The 19,603-nt window shown below is 40.0% G+C and overlaps 1 protein-coding gene across 1 annotated transcript in view; it reads left to right on the top strand.

Annotated features, from left to right (window-relative positions):
* The window catches only part of magi3b (membrane associated guanylate kinase, WW and PDZ domain containing 3b), a 122,424-nt gene that overhangs the window by 75,548 nt on the left and 27,273 nt on the right, over window positions 1-19,603 (top strand). Inside the window, exons 2-3 of the mRNA XM_085353435.1 lie at window positions 9,261-9,377; window positions 18,774-18,893. Of these exons, the coding sequence (XP_085209561.1) occupies window positions 9,261-9,377; window positions 18,774-18,893 (237 nt within the window). The remainder of the gene's footprint in view (window positions 1-9,260; window positions 9,378-18,773; window positions 18,894-19,603) is intronic.

Below are 19,603 nucleotides of genomic sequence, written 5' to 3'. Positions count from 1 at the left end.
AGAAAAAGACATCGCTGAAAGAATCGGATCCACTGGGAACAATAAAAAATTGACCGTGCTGGTATGCTAACAAGGCTGTCAAGACTGAGTCTGGCAAGATTTATTCAGAAATCAAAACACCATATTAAATACAACATGGGCAGATTTTTTTCCAGGAGAAAATAAAGCTGGTGAGGCTTATAGATCCAAATTTATCAGTCAAATCCAAAATATGACAAATATTTTCTTGCTCTCAAGGCTGCTATTAATTAAAAAAGAGTTGATTCAGTTTATAAAGAAAATTCTGGCAGTGCCGCTTGCATTTATAGCAATAAAAGTAACATAAATATCTCAACAGCTGGTAGAGTTTTGTGAAATGATGTGCAGACATCCACGATGCCGCAAGGTTAAATCTTCATGGCATTAGTGATGTCACTAATTTCCCTCCATGAGGTTAACATCTGTGGTTTTAAGTGAATTGTCTACACCGCTGGATTGATCGCCAAAGATCCGAATATCTGTTATCTGCATTTCACAAGAATTGCTGCTCCTTTGAGATTATTAGTCAGATGTTTATAAAACTTCCAGTTATGATCACCAAATAGCCCTTCATCCAAATTATGCTAAAGTTCAAGGTTGCAAATGAATTATGATGATCATTAGCTGGATGAACAACGTCACGGACGTTCTGCTTTCAGTGTGGTGCAGATTTTAGTTGAATGAATAAATACGCTGTTATTGAAGACATGTTGCTTGAGCATGACGCTAGACTCTGATGCCAAGCGAGGATCTACAGGAGATGTGTTTTTTGTGTATTTCTGTGTCTACATCTTCAGCTGCTTCATTCTGCACAGACCACATTAATGATAGAACAGAGGCTTGGTCCACAGACTTCTCATTAAAAGTACAGCCATGAGATGAAGAGAAGTCAGACTGTGAGGGACTGTGAGACAGCAAAAAGAGAGAACTACAATTAAAGGTGGAAGCTTTTGGAAACAAAATAGGTAAACTAGAGCAACAGTGTGTCTCTCAGCCCCTGCAGGCTAAAAGTCTTCTTTCCTCTCAACACTTCTTCATGCTCTTTCTTCCACTTTTCATTATCTTCACTTCCCACCCGCCCTGCCCCCCGTCTCTCTGGGACCAGGACATCTCCCGCCTCACATTATCACTGCACTGCTGCTGTTGATGCTGCTGTTAATTCGCACACCCCAGCTCACTCCCACCACTGCACTTCTGCTGAGTTGGTCTGATCTTGCCTTTACTTTACAGGAGGAAGGTCATTCCTCCATCTCCTGTGTGGTGATGGACAAGAGAGGGGAGGGGCAGGAGGGCAGAGGAGAGGAAAGCATATGGTTAGTTAACTTTAATGCAGAGGCAGATGTCTCTCTGTGTAGTTGGAAGATAAGTGGGTTGGAAATGTGTCATGCTATGATCATACAAGGGAATATTTGTAGTCTTTATTGTCGAGGGGCCGCAGCCCAGGTTTATGTTACATATGGGATGTGAGCTTCACTTTTAACTTTTGCCTTTTTGATATTGAGAGTGCTTAACTTCTCATTACCTCATATAATAAATCATGTATTTGGATTTCAAAATATTCATAATATATCAGCTAATATATCGGCTTTGTTGATTTTATTTGCAGTCTACTTAAAAGTGCACACACCGTCTACACACTGCCTCCATATGAGTATGTGCTTGTCTCTGTCACAAAAATAAAGTCTGAAAAAATTAAGCACTGCCTTTAAATAGTTTCTTTTAAATGAAGTCCTGACATCGTCAAATATACAAATCTAATCGCCTGCTAAATTTTTTTGTTTTTCCATTTTTTTCTTGTTGCCTCCCCATGCCCTCTCTCCACTCCTCTTTTAGTTCATCCCTCTAAGCTGCTTATGTCAGACTTCTGTCCCGGTGTGGGCACACTGTGAAAATGAGGTGAAATGAAGTGTGCGGAGAGTGGTTTGGGCATGTGAGACCACTGCCTGTTTAACTTTGCATAGCTCTGTAGCCAGCCAGCCAAGCAGACAGACTGAAAAACATGGCTACAGAGTGGCCCATCATGTCCCTCTATTACAGAATCCTCCAGCCGTAGTAACACTCCACATGCCAGTTATATAAGTGAAGATAATTCATCTGACGGTTCTGTGTGAGGTGTGAGATCATAAGCCGGGTTTATGGCACACCGCTTCTCTCGACGGAGTCAGCGAGATCCTAGTCCCACGGACAACTGTCTGAAAAATTGAGGCGAGGCTCTTTGCTAAACTTGCCCCTCAGAAGTTCCCTCGGGCAGTTTTGTCCCCTAAAATGGCCACAAGAAGCTGCAAGGTTAGGGGAAGGGGGTGGCGCTCTGTCAGTCCAGGAAATTTATGAGAACTATGAGGGGAGCCAAACCAGAGGTCTTGCAGGTGTTGATGCTGTAGCAAACTCTCTTTGACCAAGTGCCACAGGAGATAGAGGCAAGCTTGATGTCAGAGGATGTCGGTGACTTGTCATACATCACATGATGAATGGGTAGGGAAGGCTAAAGGGACTAGAAAGATCAAGCTTCCCTGAACTATGGGTGCAGGAGAGCATTAGAGAGAGTGAATTAAAAGTGAAGAGTGTAAGAAGCACCTAAGATTAAATCTCAGAATGTAGGGAAGAGTCCAAATAGCACAAAGTATGTCTTTATCATATTTTATATGTGGTGCATTTACATATTGCATGGATTTTCGGGCTCTTTATGCATACATTTTAATACTGAATTTTCTATGTGCACTTAGTAAAGTGCATATATTTACTGTCTTTAAACCTGCATATAAATTTTCCCCATTATTTATTTCCTTTTAACTGGAGCAAGACAAATACACAACATGAGACAGGTTTCAATATTGGAAGAACCCATGCAGGGGTGTTTGTTTAATTGAGTTTGGAGACTGGAGGGATCAAACACCATGCTATCCAAAGATCTTCTCTCTTTGGTGCTTTGATGATAGTGGTGCAGAACACTGTATACAAACATGTTTAGTCCGAATCTCCCAGTTATTCAGCTGGTATCAGATGTGGTAACTGCAATGCCATAGCATTTCATTCACATAATTGTCATACACATCATGAGAATGTTGTTTTCCTGTAAGAGATCATCATCATCATTATTTGATGGGAATGTTTCATCAAAGGATAAAGGAGATCACTCTGAAAAAAAACTTGATTGCTTTATCAGTAACCCTTTCTTCCCAGACTGTAGGGGATTCGAACCATGTCAGTAAAATGCCCCCTACACAGTAATAGATCCACACAACTCAGTATTATTTCATTTTTATCTGTCACCTTTCGATTACATACAATATGTACAATTATTATAGTGGGAGAAGTGAAACGCTGAGCTGTGTCTTTGTAGTTCTGGCTTTCTCTTCATTATAACATAAAATTTTGTACTTCAATAACAAACCAGTGGTTGGATTATAAGCATTTTGTGTTTTAAGCAAACACTGGCAAAAACCAGCAGGTGATGTGGAAGCGGGTGGGTGGGATGGAGTGGCAGCTGACACTATTCACTGTTGGGTCAGGGCATGCGACTAATTAATGTTTTAGATGTTGATTAACCCTGTAAACCCCTTCATACTAGGTTTTACCTGCTAAACTACTTCTTAGCTGCGATGAGCGATACCTGGAGCCTCTTCTGGTTGCCTGACATAGTAACTGGTCACTGTTATGATAAAATCTGTTAACAGAGTCAAGCTATTTTTTCCTGTCTCCAGGTGTATTGCTAAACTAACCAGTGAATAAATTTACACTATAGGAGATGTTCCCAACCTGTTTCATTTGAAGTACCAAAAGCATGTTTACTGAAAACAATTTTGTTAAAATGTATTCTTGACTACTTTTAGTTTTTCATGTGCAGTACAATTTCCATTTCTTTCTGTTTTAGTATTCTTAATGACCAATTAACCCATATGTTATGTTTAGTGTGTATGCTGTTTGCTAAGGTTGCTGATAGATTTACTGTACTTTCTTTTCCTGTACTACTACAGTATTTCTAATATTAGTCTATCATGCTTTCAGCCAATAATTTTAATTGATACCTAAATTTTTTAGGTGGTTTAACCGTTTATTCACTTTTTGCCACTTTCTCATCTATTTTAACCATTTTACGTGGACTGTTTGCTCCTTTTTTCTGGTGGTCATCTTCAGTTATCCAATTCATGGGTTGAGGTATTTTTTTGCATTCGCATAGCATATATATGTCTTGGGGGAATTCATGCCTTGTGTTTCCATCAGTGTATAGAGAGAGGTGTCAAAGAACAGCTCAAGACCTGACGACATATTCCTTATTCAGATGTCAGTTAATTAACAGACAGACAGACAGACAGACAACAGAGATAATGACCTCCCAGTGGACTTCTCCCTAAGGGAGAAGGCCTCAGAATGAAATGTCACAACTGACTCCAGGCATTTGCTCAACTTTCACTGTGCTTAAAGAGAAACACAATATCATGCATTTTAAAACATGCCAGGCATTTATTTATGTATTTGTCAATATTTTAATGAGATGATTGATAGCCTGTCACGTCTCTATGGTAAAGGGGAGGTAATAACTGCTGCGGGGCCACTTGTATCCTTAAAAAACTTGTACAAGTTGTTATTTGTATGGATTAAATGAAAAATATATTATGTTTTAATAAGGTTTGAGGTGACCATTTAACCATTGCCCTAGCTAACTATCTGCTGGTAGAAGCTTCATCTTAATCTTAAAGATAGAGACATCTTCTCATTTATTCCCCCAGGAAGGAAAAAAGTGTATTTTTCCAACAGCAGGCTGTGGTTATTCTGTCTTGTTTCATCAGAAAACCTAAAGCTTGCAATTCAGTGATTACATCATAATCAAATCATTGGTCAAAATGTGCATATCTTATTAATAAATTTAAAAAGTGATTTGAACTTACAGTAACCTACAGATAATATGTAATATAGAGTACAGTTTTTAATAACAAATGGTTAGCTGCTTTAGAAGTACATGAAGCCCACTTAGAGAGTTGGAACACCATCAGATTACATCACACTGGAATGAAATGAATATCACTAATGTAACTAATGGTTTTTTCTCTTTCTTAATTGCTTGTCTCAGTACTTCAGTTTAAAAGTGACATGACGTTTTGTCAGGCTTACATAATAATTTTCACAGTCTGCATTTTTGTATAATATGCGGACTGGAATTTGCAATTCGCTGAACAAATCTCCTCAAACAGATGCATGACGTGTGTGTGAGAAAGAGTTATGTCTTGAGCTTCGAGTGTTAATCTAATTCTGTGGCTTCTGAGTGAGGTGTTGGTCTATGTGAGGATGTTAACAGTCTGTCGCTTCACTAGGGGTGCCAGGCACCGCTTCTGTTTCTGCAGAGCGAGTGCAGATATTTTCTTTGAGTTTCGGAGAGAAAACAGTACTGCTGATGCAACACGCAGCTGAAGGATTCCCGTGGGTGACCTTGCTCTTTTCTGACACATTTCATGAAAAAATGACAAGGTAGCAGATGAAAGGATTCATGAGAAGAGTGGGATGTGAAGCAACAGCTTAATATTTAAGGGATATGTCCATTTGATTAGACTACTCTCATCCAAAATGGGCGGAAGCCTGCGAACACATGTCACAATATTACTGACAAGAAATAAATTAGGTCCGATTTCCTACCATCAGTTTGACTGCAGCGCAGTGAACAATGCAATGGAGGGGGGGACTGTCAAAATTGAGGAAACAATCATTTTAAATAAAAGAAATTCGACAGAAATTAGATCAATTTTTTCCCCTTATTATTTTCTTTTGTAGACAGCTACTGTACAGTTTGCTCATCTTTTTGGCTCACTGTAGAGAAATAACCTCCAACTGAGTGGATGGCTGATGGGGTACAATAAAGCCCATTGAAGCCCTGTCACAGAAAAATGAGGCCTGCTACAATAGCAATGTTATCTATGGGGAGGTGCAATGAGGAACTTCTCTGATGTGACAGACTCGCTAACAGTGTCTGACAGGACCCAGGAAACCACAAAGGCCGCACTGTAGCACTGTACTCGTACTGAAGTAAACAGATCAGAGCAGCGGGTATGTGTGCCTGGGAGTGCATGCATTTTTGCCCTTTTATTTATCCAGTGGCTACTCAACTGTCTTACATTATGGCACATTCACACCTAGTATCTTCACTGCATCTGTATATGTGTTTGTTGAGGATTGTTCTCCTTTGATTGTTGAGGCATGATGAAGCATTACAGTGAGAAGTTGACAGTTGTGAGAAGACTTTCTTCATCATCAAAGAGTGAGTTTCATCATCCCAAATGCACAGTTAACCTACAATTAAGGGTTCAATATGCAGACTAATATTTGATGTGAAAGTCTTGAGCGCGGGGAGGTTTTGAGAATAAGGAATGATGACACAATTAGTCTAGTGGAGCTGATCTGTGAAGTCCAGTGTTACATGCAAAGTCTGAATGGACCCTCAGACATTCCCACAACTTGAACAATGAATCTTGAAGACAATGAAAACAGTCCTCATACTCCTGGAAGAAAATTTAAAAGGACGCTACATCAGGGAGGAAATGAAAGGAAAAAACCCAGTCATAGGAAAAAATATGAATTATAGCATCCTAACCAAGGCATTTGCATGATTTAGTTAAAAATCATAATCAAATATTAAAGGTTGTAGATTCTTGAACATTTCTGATGGTTATGAATTGTCTGAAATCTGCACTTTTTTGCTATGCAAGCCATCCAGTCATCAAAGAAAGCAGAAAGCATCTTTCAGCCATACATTTAACTGCTTTTATCACTTTAGGCTTATCTTAGCTGTGAATAATTTGAGTTAATCTGATACTCCTGTAAGTTCCCTTCTCTGAAAACCAAACTGACATTTCAGTAATAGTCTAGCTGTTGCAGGTTTAACTGCCAAAAAGTGGCAATGCTCCAGTTTTAAGAAGAAGCAGTTTTAGTGATTTGAATTTAAATTTGCTGAATTTCTTTATCTGTATACTAAGTTATGAGCTGTCAGTGAGCATATGGAGCACATGTAGTTTGCTGAAAAAGCCTCACTTCCCTATTAATTCCCATGTGTGCAAGCTGAAAAGGATATTCTGGGACAGTTTTGAGATGAAGTTTCCAGATTGGGCCTTGGTTCACCAGTTTCAATCTGTCTGTCTGCTAGACCAGCTGTAATGCAGCCCTCTTTGGAGAGGCAGACGGAGAACATGCAACCTTTATTCTGAAAAGCCAAGCCCGGCAGGATGACAGCTCCTAAAACTCTGTCAGATGGCAGCAAGGCCTCTGGACATGAGGGGCATTTTGATTTGAGTCAGTAGCCTCCAAAACCTGGAATGAGAGTAAGTTTAGAACACAAAATAATCGGAAAGCTGCGCTGTCACAATAATGGCCTGTGTTGGCTTCTGTCACGAGCTGATGAGAAAAAGAGGATTTGAGGGTTGAGTAAGCTTATGGAAATATACCCAAAACTCATCATTATTCTATCACCCCTCCTTAGTCTAGTGCCTCTCCCCTCTCTATTAGTACATATACTGCATCTACAGTAGCGAGATCTCATCTTTAGTCCTTATGATTGGTATTCATAGCAATGCAGAACAGTGTCATGCTGAGCAGAGTTTGGGCTGTGTGCACCACAAAGAGGGGAAAGACACGAAGAGAGAATAGAAGTGAAATGGGGGGAAAATGATTACTTCTCCGTAGTCACGCTGTTTCAAAGCCTACTCTCTCTGTCAAGAGATGAGGAGGATGAGGGCTTGCAGGCAACGAAGATCTCTTCCTGTTTTCCAAACTCCTCATCATGTTCTTTCAAAGAAAAAGTTTTTTTTCCCTGCTTGTGTATGACGACTCAGAAGTCTTCCTCTGCCTCAAACTTTGCATGAACTTTCTTTGTTTTTTCAAAGGCTTCTGGGAGTTGAGAGCAAAGGCGAAATCTTTTCAGATTTTCTTATGAAAATCTCTGGTGTCTTGCTTCTTGGAGGTTGTGGCATTGCGTGTCTTTGGTAAAAAAGTTTATGAGTCTTGTGCGAGGTTATTGAAACTGTAAAGACCACCGAGCAACAGGCACAGTTGTTATCAACTGTCTCTTAGCGGTTTGGATTTCCGATTTGTTGCCTCGGATGAATGGATTCAGCTCGGTCCAGTTTGTTCCGATTACTCAGAATGCAACAAACAGTCAGAGATGTAATCTACTGCAGCTTTGCAATCAATTTTTTAAGTGTTTCTAGGCCAGAAATCCCTCTATAGTCTCTTTTGTACTCCAAATCCCCAATCATCCTAAATGATTACAGTGAATTTCACAGAAGAGATCAAAGTTTAATAATCAGTTTAACCTTTGTTCTCCCCCTCAGTTACATTTTCAATTGTGTAATCGACCTGGACTTAGAAGGCAAATCAACAAGGATTTAAGCTCTCAGCTTGAAAGGACAGGTGGTCTCACATACTCTCCACATAAGAATATATTCTGTCAGTTTCTGACTTTGTTTTCCCTTGCCCCTTGTGAATTTTGAGTTTACCAAATGATCTTTACATTTTGTTTCATTAATTTAACCTCATTCATTCAGGGAGGGTCTTACAATTAACCCAGAGTATCAAAATTTAAAAAACTCTTAAGTAGGAAACTGCTTGCTAACCTCTGTACTGCCCTTTCATTGATTAATGTAAGCTACCATTCATTCGTTAGCGTGTCCCTTTATACTGTCTGTATACTGTCTATATAGAATGAATCAAAATACACCTAACTGAATTCAAATGATTACACTTAAAGTACTACTGGCAGACTGCAGCTGGCCATTTTCCGTGCCTTGCAATATCACTGCAGGAGTGTTCAGGGAGTTGCATGGGCTTAATTGCTTAATTATTGACACCTGAAAAGACATCTCTTGGGTAAATTGGTCAAACCATGTTGTCTGTTAAGCTCTTCATGCTTTCATGACAGTGTTTTTCTTATACCTTGATTTTAACTTGTATGATGTTCTAAAAATAAAACCCATGTCTTTATTAAGTCGTCTCCATTTCATGTTTCTCTTTGTTAGCACAGTTTGCATCAAATAATTACACAGAACACAGTTTATTCCCTGAGAAACAAACGTAAATATTACGTTGAGGCATGAAAGGGTTACAGTTTTGTCAAGAAAAACAGTTTAATCTCATTTTGTTGTATTGATTACTTTGTGAGGGTACATGCCACTTGGATGGATTTCCTTTTAGGCATAAACTCTTCTGAGAGACTACCAACATGTTTTTATTGACCTTCCTTGCCTCTGCTTCTGTTGATGCAGGAAAAGTATTGAACACGGACCTGCGCCACTACCTCAGTCTGCAGTTTCAGAAGGGCTCGCTGGACCACAAGCTCCAACAGATTATACGGGACAACCTCTACCTACGCACCATCCCCTGTAAGTACACCATTGATGGCATTCACTATACATGGTTTGAATGTACAGTCTACCCTATTTTCAGCACATGTGCACTTTTGTCTGAAGCACCCTATGGGAACAATGAGGCCGTTCTGTATGCATCTGACAGCTGGAAACATATTGCACTGAAAAGCAGCAGGCCTGTTCTGATTTTATTACGCAAGCCTGAATACGCACACCGCGCTCAAACACATATGTACCCTGTCTGCTCCTGCACTGTCAGTCACTCACAGCTCTCTGTCACACACACTACAAAACACACATTTCAGTGTCACCATAGCAACCCGGCCAAGGACATCTCTGTAACCCCCGTGTAACTTATTTACTTCTGTGCCGTATCATCATAATGATCAAAGTCGTATTCTTTCCATAAATATTCCTGCTTTTTCCCTCCCCTTCTCTGCTTTTCCTTGCTGACATTCTACTCAGCGGGGCCGTCACCAGCTATTATTCTTGCTGTAATCAGTAATTGAGTGGTAAATAAAAAGGTTGGTACTGTGGACAGTGAATGGGTTTTTGGGTAATAGTAATTTTGAGTGGAAAAACGGAAAAATATTTATAAGCAATATTAGTCATTTCATTACAAATTAATATATTCCAAAAACATACAATCCCTGTAATTCCAAACAGTGGAAATGTTTCATAATGTCTTCAGGATTTGGACTGGGTTAGTCGAGTAAAATTCACTTTTACCGTGCAGACAGAAACCTTTCATTGGTAAAATGTCACTTTCCAGGAGCTAAGAAAAAGAAGAACACATTTGCAGCCTGACGCCTCTGCATTTTCTAACCTTTTTTTAGATAATTCAAAAGGTTTTATAAGCTTGAATGTTCGCCGTTTTTGTTAAATGAAAGCATGGAAATTACCAAAATTAGAGATGAGGCTGTTAGCACAGCAAAGGTGCAAATTAATATCCCGATTAAGGGTTGTGTGGGTTGCATAAATGCAGGCTGTTTGCCACAATGATGGGAACGCCTCTAAAATTAGAAATGCAATTTTATTTCTTTTCTTAAAAGGATTTTTTTTGTGCTGTATCTGTCTGCATTGCTACTGTAATTTAAAAACAGATTTCCATTTAGAAAATTTGTATTAAATTTGTATTAAATTTATTGTAAAACGGTGAAACACTGATGTCGAATGACGCACAAGGAGAAACTGCACAGAATTTTAAGGCACCAGATGATGTGCTGAAGTGAAACTGCATCGACGGGAGACGTGACTCTGACACGGTGTCTGTAAGTCTGACGTAATGTTTGCACAGATATATTGGCCTAAATATTTACCAGGTCATGCTGAACACTGACTCTGCTCAGAGAAATGCCGTAATTGGGTGTAGTCAAGGTTTAAGTCACGTGCAGAGGGACTTCTGCTGAGGCAATGACAGACTCTTAGGCACAGCCCTGTCACAAACACGCAGCATCTCAGCACTCGCGCCCCTCAGGGCTGGAAGTTGCTCTGCTTTGTTCAGAGGGGTCATGCAGCGCAAGTGTGAAAATTTTCAGAGAGTAAGCTGCTTACCTTTAATATATATTTTACTTAAGGACGATCCTTCTTCCATCCCTCGCCTCACTCAGTTTCTGAGTCTTTCTATGTTTTTCTTTGTGTTTATTCCTCTCATATACCTGTCAGTCATTTTGTGAACTTTGTGAATTTTTCTTCTCAAAACCTGGCTGCACTGGTAGAATCTTGGGTCAGTTACACTCGATGGACAGAAGTTTATTAAAGAGCTTTACAAAACTCATTCCAGTAATTTCCCCCCCAGCACTGCTACCTGTCACTCTCACCTGCTCTTCTCTGCACACACACACACACACACACACACACACACACACACACACACACACACACACACACACACAACATAACATGCTTGGACTCTTTTCTGTCACCCATCCACACACCCCCAGTATTAACTACCTGTTCAAACACGACGTTGTATATTTTCATGTACCGCGGCGGCGGTCAGTGAGATATTACAGGCTTTGACCACCATTCATCATCCGCAGCCAGTGGGTTCGGTGCATGAGTCTGACTCTCTAATCCCCTGCTTGAATTACTGTCTTAATGAGCAAGAGTCCGGGACTTGCACAGTGACGGCACCTCCATCATTCACTCCCTCGCTCTCGGTCTCCCATCCTTCACCCTCTCTGTTTCACTTTTACTCTTTTTCTGTTTCAATTACCCTTGGCTCTCCTTTCAGCTTTATTTAGATTGTGGTTTGAATGTATAAAAGCAAAAACATTTGAACCACAACTAATAATTTAAAACAAACAAAAAAAGATCCGTTTTTGCAGTTTATAACCTTGAAATGCTCCAGTGTATATAACCTAGTGTTGGCATTCCAATGTCAGGTGCATAAAAACATTTTACCTGTTCCAGAATCAGTTACAGTAGCATACTGTAGCACATATTATCCTCCATGTATCCAGAATAGCATTACAATATTGAATAACTGGTTGGTTTTACAGCACCAATTCAGTATTTACTCACTGTATACAGAGTGACCACACTGGTATCAACCATACCAGACAATAGTGCAGTGCAACAGCAACACAAGCTGCTTTGTTGAGTAGTGTGAATGGCTTTTTTTTTAGCAATAGTCTATCTTCTGCTCCCCTGCTGTGTTTTGCAGTTATTTTGCTCTTGCAATTTCACCCTGCAACTCTTCAGCATGGATTCAGCTGGTCATATATTTGGCACAGAAAAGTGAAAAGTTGTGCAGTGAGTACTCCTACCCTATAAGTAACACTATGGCATTATAAATGAGGACACATAACAATTCGCTGAATGTGTTGAACATGACGAGCTGATGATAAACAAGCAGTTTAACTACCACCACACTGCACTACGCTAACACAACTACAGCTGATCTGTGCCATTCTGTTTGTGCAGCCTACTAACACCATAAGGTCAATTCTACTGAGCTTTAGATTTTAGGTTCATAATGCAAGCATTACTTTTAGGCCAGTTATGAAACACAAAACAAATTTTTTAAGAGACAGAAAGAAGAGGACAGGCGATGAAGAGTGGTCTGTAATGGAGGAAAAGGGGGGGAACAGAGACAACACGCGAGCACAGTCTCTGCTGTTTGTGTGTGGTAAATCCCCGAGCCTCCTTGACAGGGTCTTGGGACGGGCTCCATCTCATTTGGACTTTACAAAAACGCTGGAGGAGGCTCTCAAGTGCTCTGAAGAGAACAAAAAGAGGAGGGTTTTCTAAGAGGACAGAATGCTCAGGGTCACAAGTGGTCCCTTGACTCCCCACCAAGATCAGAGATGGGGAGAAAGAGCTTTATGCCAAACAAACTCTCCGTCTCTCTCTCTCTCTCTCTCACACACACACACACACACACACACACACACACACACACACACACACACACACACACACACACACTGCACTAGTGCAGGTACATGCACAGACAGGAATGCAGGGATGGATCAACGTGTCATGTACAAATGCTGCTGGACTATCCCTCCATTTTCTCATTTCCCAGATTGCTCATCTTCCTTGCTTCCTCTCCTTGTGTCTTAGGTCCTCCCACCAGAGATGTGAGTAGAGGAGGCAAGGAAAGGTTATGAGGAGAGAGGAGTTGAGACAAGTCCGGTTGGCCTTTTGTTGTGGGCAGTCTGAGGTACACCTGTGCACTACTCTTGATGTCAGATCAGCATCCTGATGTGGCACACCTGTGAGGTGGGATGGATTATCTCAATATAGCAGATGTGCCCACTACCACACATTTGGACTGATTTGTGACCACTGTTTGGGAGGGATGGTTATATTGTGTATCTGGAATGAATTTTAGGTCTCTACGTCCATCCCATGGGGAATGGGAGCAAAAACAAAAGTGTTGCGTTTATATTTTTGTTCAGTGTATGTTTTACGCAACATACGTACCTTTTTTAGTCACGCACAAACGGTGAAGGGTAGAAAGCTTGATCTTAAATAACTGACAAAACAGTTATTTAAACAGTCCATCTCTCATGTTTTTTTTTTTTTTATATATATTCAAGCTGTGAGTCATATCTCTTTTATACACTGGAGGTAAAAAAAAACACTTCGACAAAGGACACACCTGCCCATCGTCAATTACATCTCCTCTGACAAACCTCCTCTTTCCTCTCTTCTACAAGTGCATTTAAAGAAATGAGACATCCTTCAACGTGGCATACTGAGATTGATTTCCGGGTCACAGGCAGAAGGATGGAGGATAGACAAGACACGGAGCCACAAATTAGAGAAATGAGAAAAGCATTCTGACCTCGCTCTCTGCATGCTAAATGTGGCGACAGCTCATTCCTTGTGCTCTGCCTCCCTGTTCTCCTCATCAACTGATTTTCACAATTTCCCATTAAATCAATACTGGTAGAAGGTAGATAAAGGAGCTGTTATGCATTTACTTTTTATATGGCAATATAGGGTAGTCTGTTTTACAAAAAGACATCAGCAGATAGCTAAGTGACAGAGTTTGCCAAAGTATATTTTCTCAAAGGCGATTTTTTTCTGCAGAAATACCAACAGAGTTTGGATTTGTGATGATCCCTTTTGCTTTCCCTGTTCTTTCTTTCTTTCAATTTCAACATCAAAGCCCTAAGCCACCCTTGTTTGAAGTACCATCATAAAACTGTGCACGAACTCAACATGTTAAATTTATGGCCTGCCACTTCTGACTGACTACCTCTGAAGTTCCCATTGTGGCAACCTCGAGTCCAGACGGTTCAGAAAATAGGTCTCAGCAGTTAGACCTTGGAAGACTAAGGTGACAGGTTTTTTTTCTAACCAAGATAGACAGGCGCACAGCTCTGAACCACTACTCATAACCATAAAATAAAAAGAATAGTTTGACATTTTAGGAAATGGTCATTCAATTTCTAATAAGAGTTTTATGAGAGCGTTGACACCATCCTGAATGTTAAATGCAACGCTAAAGCCAGCAGCTTGTCCGTCATAGTGACAGGAAACTGGCTTTGTACCAAGGACAAATCTGCCTAACAATGCCAGTGAAGTGAAGTTTAGTTTGTATTATAAATGGAGTGTATGCATGTGACTTGTTGTCATTGTCAGGTTTGTAATCAACCAGCAGTTTTAAAGATAAAAGCTTCAGATATTTGGTTTTTATTTTTGGGGGTCAGAATTTAGTGTAAATGTAAACCATCTAAGCTTGGGCACCGGACTTACCTGTCTCATCTGTCTCTTACTCCAGGCAGGGATCATCACTCTTCAGGTCACCTCATCTTTGCCTACTCAGTGACTTTGTCACAATACTAAGTAGCTTTTTATTTTTTCAAAAAGACATGTAGCTGCAGATCTAGGAACCTTTTGAACAAGCAATGCTGTGCCAAAAGCACATGACATAGATCTCCCTAGTCCCTACCCAGGGCACATCTCTGAATTTACTTTTTCAGAGATTTCAGAGATGCTTGGTGTGATTTTAATTTTTTTAAATTTTATTTATTTAAATCACAACAAAACCCTTCGATAATAATAATAACTTTATTTATAAAGCGCTTTTAAACAAAGTCCTGTACAGCTATTTGAAACTAAAAAGATAAATAAATAAAAGCGATACATAGCGATACAAGTAGAAAACACAATACAAGTTAAAAACAGTAAGAATTTTTTTTTTAAAAAGAAGGTAAAGAATTAAGACATGTAGGATAGGGTAAACAAATGTGTCTTCAACTTAGTTTTAAAAACCCCCACAGAGCATGCCTGCCTAATATCTTGAAGGAGGAGGTTCCACAAAAATGGGGCACGAAAAGAAAAAGCACGCTCTCCAATTGTCTTTTTTTCTGGCTCTAGGAACCTTTAGAAGGCCAGAGTCCTGAGATCGTAGAGCACGAGATGGAACATAAAGGTGTAAAAGGTCGGAGAGGTATGAAGGTGCCAGTCCATTTAAAGCCTTGTAGGTGAGCAGCAGGACCTTAAAATCTGCTCAAACCTGACATGGTAGTCAATGAAGAGATCTCAATATAGGGGTAATGTGCTCAAATTTCCAAGTACTTGTTCAAATGTGAGCAGCTGCATTTTGCACCATTTGTATGCACAACAAAACCCTTCAATGCACTTCATATTGTATGGTAAAAACCCTACAATAATACAGAGAAAACCCCAACAATCAAACAAGACGATCCACTGTATGAAAGCACTCGGCAACAGTGGAAAGGAAAAACTCCCTTTTAAGAGGAAGAAACTTCCAGCAGAACCAGGCTCAATGAGGGGCGGCCATCTGCTGGTGGGGTGGGGAGGGAGGCAGAGCAAGAGACATACTGTGGAAGAGAGACAGAACCTAATGATTAAAAGTAAAGTGGTGTATAAACACAAACCTGAATAAGGAAGAAACAGTCAGTGTATCATGGGAAGCCACCAGGAACCTAGGCCTATTGCAGCATAAGAAAGTGAAGGTTCTGGGTCATCGGATTCAGCCCTAATTATAAGCTTTATTTATATAGTTTGACCAGACAAGCAGCTCCCTTACTATTGTTTACAATACCTCTAGCACCATCCAAAGCACATGCAGCAGATGGTGTTGAAACATTTTCTTGACCTCAGGTTACAAAATTGAAATGAATAAATAGGTCTAACTAACAAAAGGTGAGCTTTAATGACTCCACAGGGCTGATAAAAACAAAACTAGAACCCAGAAAAGCTTTTGAAATATGTGAGTACAAGAAGGTCAAACTGAAGGTAAATAGACAAATTTACAGGGGAACAGATTAAACTGCATACGCACACAGGGCTGACTGGATGCAGGTGAAAACAATCACAGTGAAATTAATGAGGGCAGGGCAGGCTACAGCAAATGAGGGAAAAACAAAAAAGAAATACCAGAGATCCACAACTAAAATAAAACAGGAGCTAACAAAAAACAAGACAACAAGGAAAAATAATCAAGTAAAAACTGAAGGGTGCTTCAGAGACCATGATGCCATTTTTTTTGTACTTTTTAAACTTTATGTAACCCCAAAAACTGGTGTCATTTTGACTTTAGAAGTCACGGCACTACTGTTGCCTTTTTCTTGTGTGTCTAGTGATTTTGTCAGATTACAGTTGTACAATTGTTGCCTTTAATTAAACCAGGAGACACATGTCCTGAATCTTTTATTACTTGCTGTTGATTCCCACTGAAGCTCCAGAGCCTGAGAAAATGTCACTCGGTACAGCCCGAATTTGAATAGAGGAGACTCTCCCCTCTGCTATGTGCCATGATCCAAATACATTCCTGCTGTGTATTGCTGGGCAATTAACTGCAGTATATCTACTTAACCTTTTTCATTATAGTATCTTTTTTGGAGGGGGGGGGGCTTCCTGCCGTTAGTTTAGCAGTCTCCAACCCTTGTGTTCAAAAGAAAAATATGGCAAGATGCTGCAAAGTTCTGTTTGGATTTGCCACTTTCATTCATCTGCACCCTCAAAACATGAGCGAGCCCTTATTATATTGGCACAACTGATTCACAATAGCAGGTTTATGGTATATATTGGTGTGGCATCCAGCATGATGGCTTAGGGAGATTCTTGGCAGGTACAACTGTGACTCAAGTAATTGGGCTACAGGGGACATTTTCGAGGGACCAAAGCCAGCGCCGCAGGCAGACAAGTTGGTAATGAGAAGCAGCAGAGGTTGGCATTCACACACACAATGCAGTGTCAACTGCTTTTGGTAACACAAACTGTGGTATCACGGCAGACTGTAGAAGCAAGCGTCTGTGTTTTGGTTTTTTTCTCCCCAAACTGTGATTTTGCTCCTGCACTGTGCAGTGAAGCTGTCACAGTCCAATTAGGGAGAAAATATGAGTGGAAAAACAAAAGGAAATGCAACATAAAGTTACTTAATAGGCTATTTGGCCACCACGATCTACAGACCCTTTTCACTTCTAATTAGCACAGACTCTACAAGTGCCAAAAAAATACTCTGGAGATGCTGCAGTATATTTCAGTAACATTCCACTATAGTTGTTGTAATGCCTAAATGCAGTTTATTTTAATGCAACACATGTATACTGTTGCTGAACAGATCAACGGCACACTTAGGGTATATTTGTATTTAATTCAAAATACTTATGTTACTTTCTTGCTGATACTGTGCGTTGCTGTTGCTGAATTCAGAAGTGGTAGAAGTGCTCTTGCTTGGCATTGTGAGAGCATATTCACTTACTAAACTTTTTTCTGTGTTGTAGGTCTGTGTAGTATCGTTTCTGTGTTTCCCTCATCTCCCTTTTCTGCTGCAGGGCTACTCGATTTGCTCTGGTTTCCTCTTACACTGAAATCGGGCTTATTTAAAATTTCAGATTGAATGATTTTCTGAATATAAAGGACTGTTTTATGCAAGCCCCCTACAGACTGGTAATCTGCAGGGTTGTTTCTTCATCTCCCTCTTATCCTCAACCCTCTGCCCTTCCCATGACCCTAGAAAGGATTAACTAGGAAGTATCTGCTCCAGAAGCATGACTGACATTCATTTAGGTGAGAGAAATGTCCATGAAATGCAGGATTGATGATTGGTGGCTGTGTGTCTGCTTTGTTTTGCCTCTCATGCTACCAATTACTGCTGTCCTACCTTCAACTCTTGTGGTTATTTCAGTGGAGTTTACAAGTTTGGTGACACACCACCTAATTAGCCTTGAGTGCAATTGTAGCACATTCCCACTTACTTATTCATGGAATACAGTTTACATAATCCCCATGCTAATGTAATCATTTGGTGTCAATTTTTTTGCCTTGCAGATAATCATCCTCGAAGAAAAAAATTCCCATCAGTACTGAAGTAGACTGTGGCTTCCCCACAGGGGCAAAATATGCACTCAGAATTGCCTTGTGTCATTTGCATTCGCGTTGCCCTCTGTGGCACTGAGTGAACTTAACCCACACCAGGGGGCTACAAATCCCATTGCTTCCATCATAATTCACATCTCTAATTTGCTCTACTGATTTCTGCATTTCAGCTGTAGCCAGTATATGTGCCAAGAAGCTTCCAATAAGAACTTGTTAGCAGAGGCTGCAGTTACTCACGGAGGATTAAATGAATTAAGCCCTCAGTGCTCTACAGGCCTTCATCAATTATCCATCTTTCACAAGATGGTACCAAGGTCTCTTTGGATTTTCATTCCAAAAAGAGATATCTGCTCTTATCAAATATGTACTGCAGTCCTGTACAGATAAAAAGAAAAAAACGCACAAAAACTGCATCTTTTGTATCTTTGAAATCAAGAACAGAGAGTAGAGAGTTGTTTTTATTTTGACTGGTCAATTCAGTTCAGAACCTGTTAGCCGAGAAAATATCTTAATCTCAGTTTCTGTCTCAACTGAAACATATTCTACATTACTGCTTTATCTATACTTGTGTTGACTTGTATGCTTGTGTGTTTTTCTTTGCAGGCACAACACGGCTTCCTCGAGAGGGGGAGGTGCCAGGCGTGGACTACAATTTCATCAGTGTTGGAGACTTTAGGATCCTGGAGGAGAGTGGACTTCTGCTAGAGAGTGGAACCTATGATGGTAGGCATCACGGTGGCATTAAGAATATGAGAAACCTTTCTGTGTGCATGTCTTCGGCGGTGTGCATTTAGTCAGAGAATATGATTCACACTGACAGCTCTCTATAATAGAGTGAGTGTAAGCTTGCTATTCACAGTCATTATGACTTATAGCCTGCCTTAGTGAAATGTGACGAGCGGGACAAAATGTATTGATCAGTGAAACACGATTAAAGACTTGTTAGAAGTGACAGTCAGAGTAGCAGCAGTATTTGCAGCTCTTGATATAAACTGCACTATTCAGCTTCTCCTCTCTATGTGTAGAAAGGGCGATGAGGTATGACGCTTGCAGACCTTAAATTTAAATAGACATAGAAATATTGTATAAATAAGAACAAATTTTTTGTAGCAAGGATTAAATAAACTTTACATTTTCCAGGCACTTTAGGACCTGAAATAGTCAGCAGTCAGTGACAGGTGTGATAGGCAGGAAGGGTTTTTTCTTCTTTGTAGCAAAGCATTCAAAGTGTTTGAGCTAAAGGGTGAATTATAGGCCTTGTGTTATGTATGTTGCAGTGATCAGAGGATAGTTTACTCTGGTTAGACAAATAAAATGTGTCAGTAAAATAAAACTTACTTTTTCATTTTCAATACACATTACTGAGTTTTCCTGATTGTAATTTCCTTTCTAAGTACTATAATTGACAGCATGTAGAGGAAAAAAACAAAAAA

The sequence above is a fragment of the Diplotaxodon limnothrissa genome, linkage group LG5 (assembly GCF_057381915.1).
Source record: "Diplotaxodon limnothrissa isolate DT_005_m linkage group LG5, D_limnothrissa_male_GT1.1, whole genome shotgun sequence".
Taxonomy (NCBI): Eukaryota; Metazoa; Chordata; class Actinopteri; order Cichliformes; family Cichlidae; genus Diplotaxodon; species Diplotaxodon limnothrissa.
The sequence above is the reverse complement of the archived record's forward strand: the minus strand, read 5'-3'. Positions and strand labels throughout refer to the sequence as shown.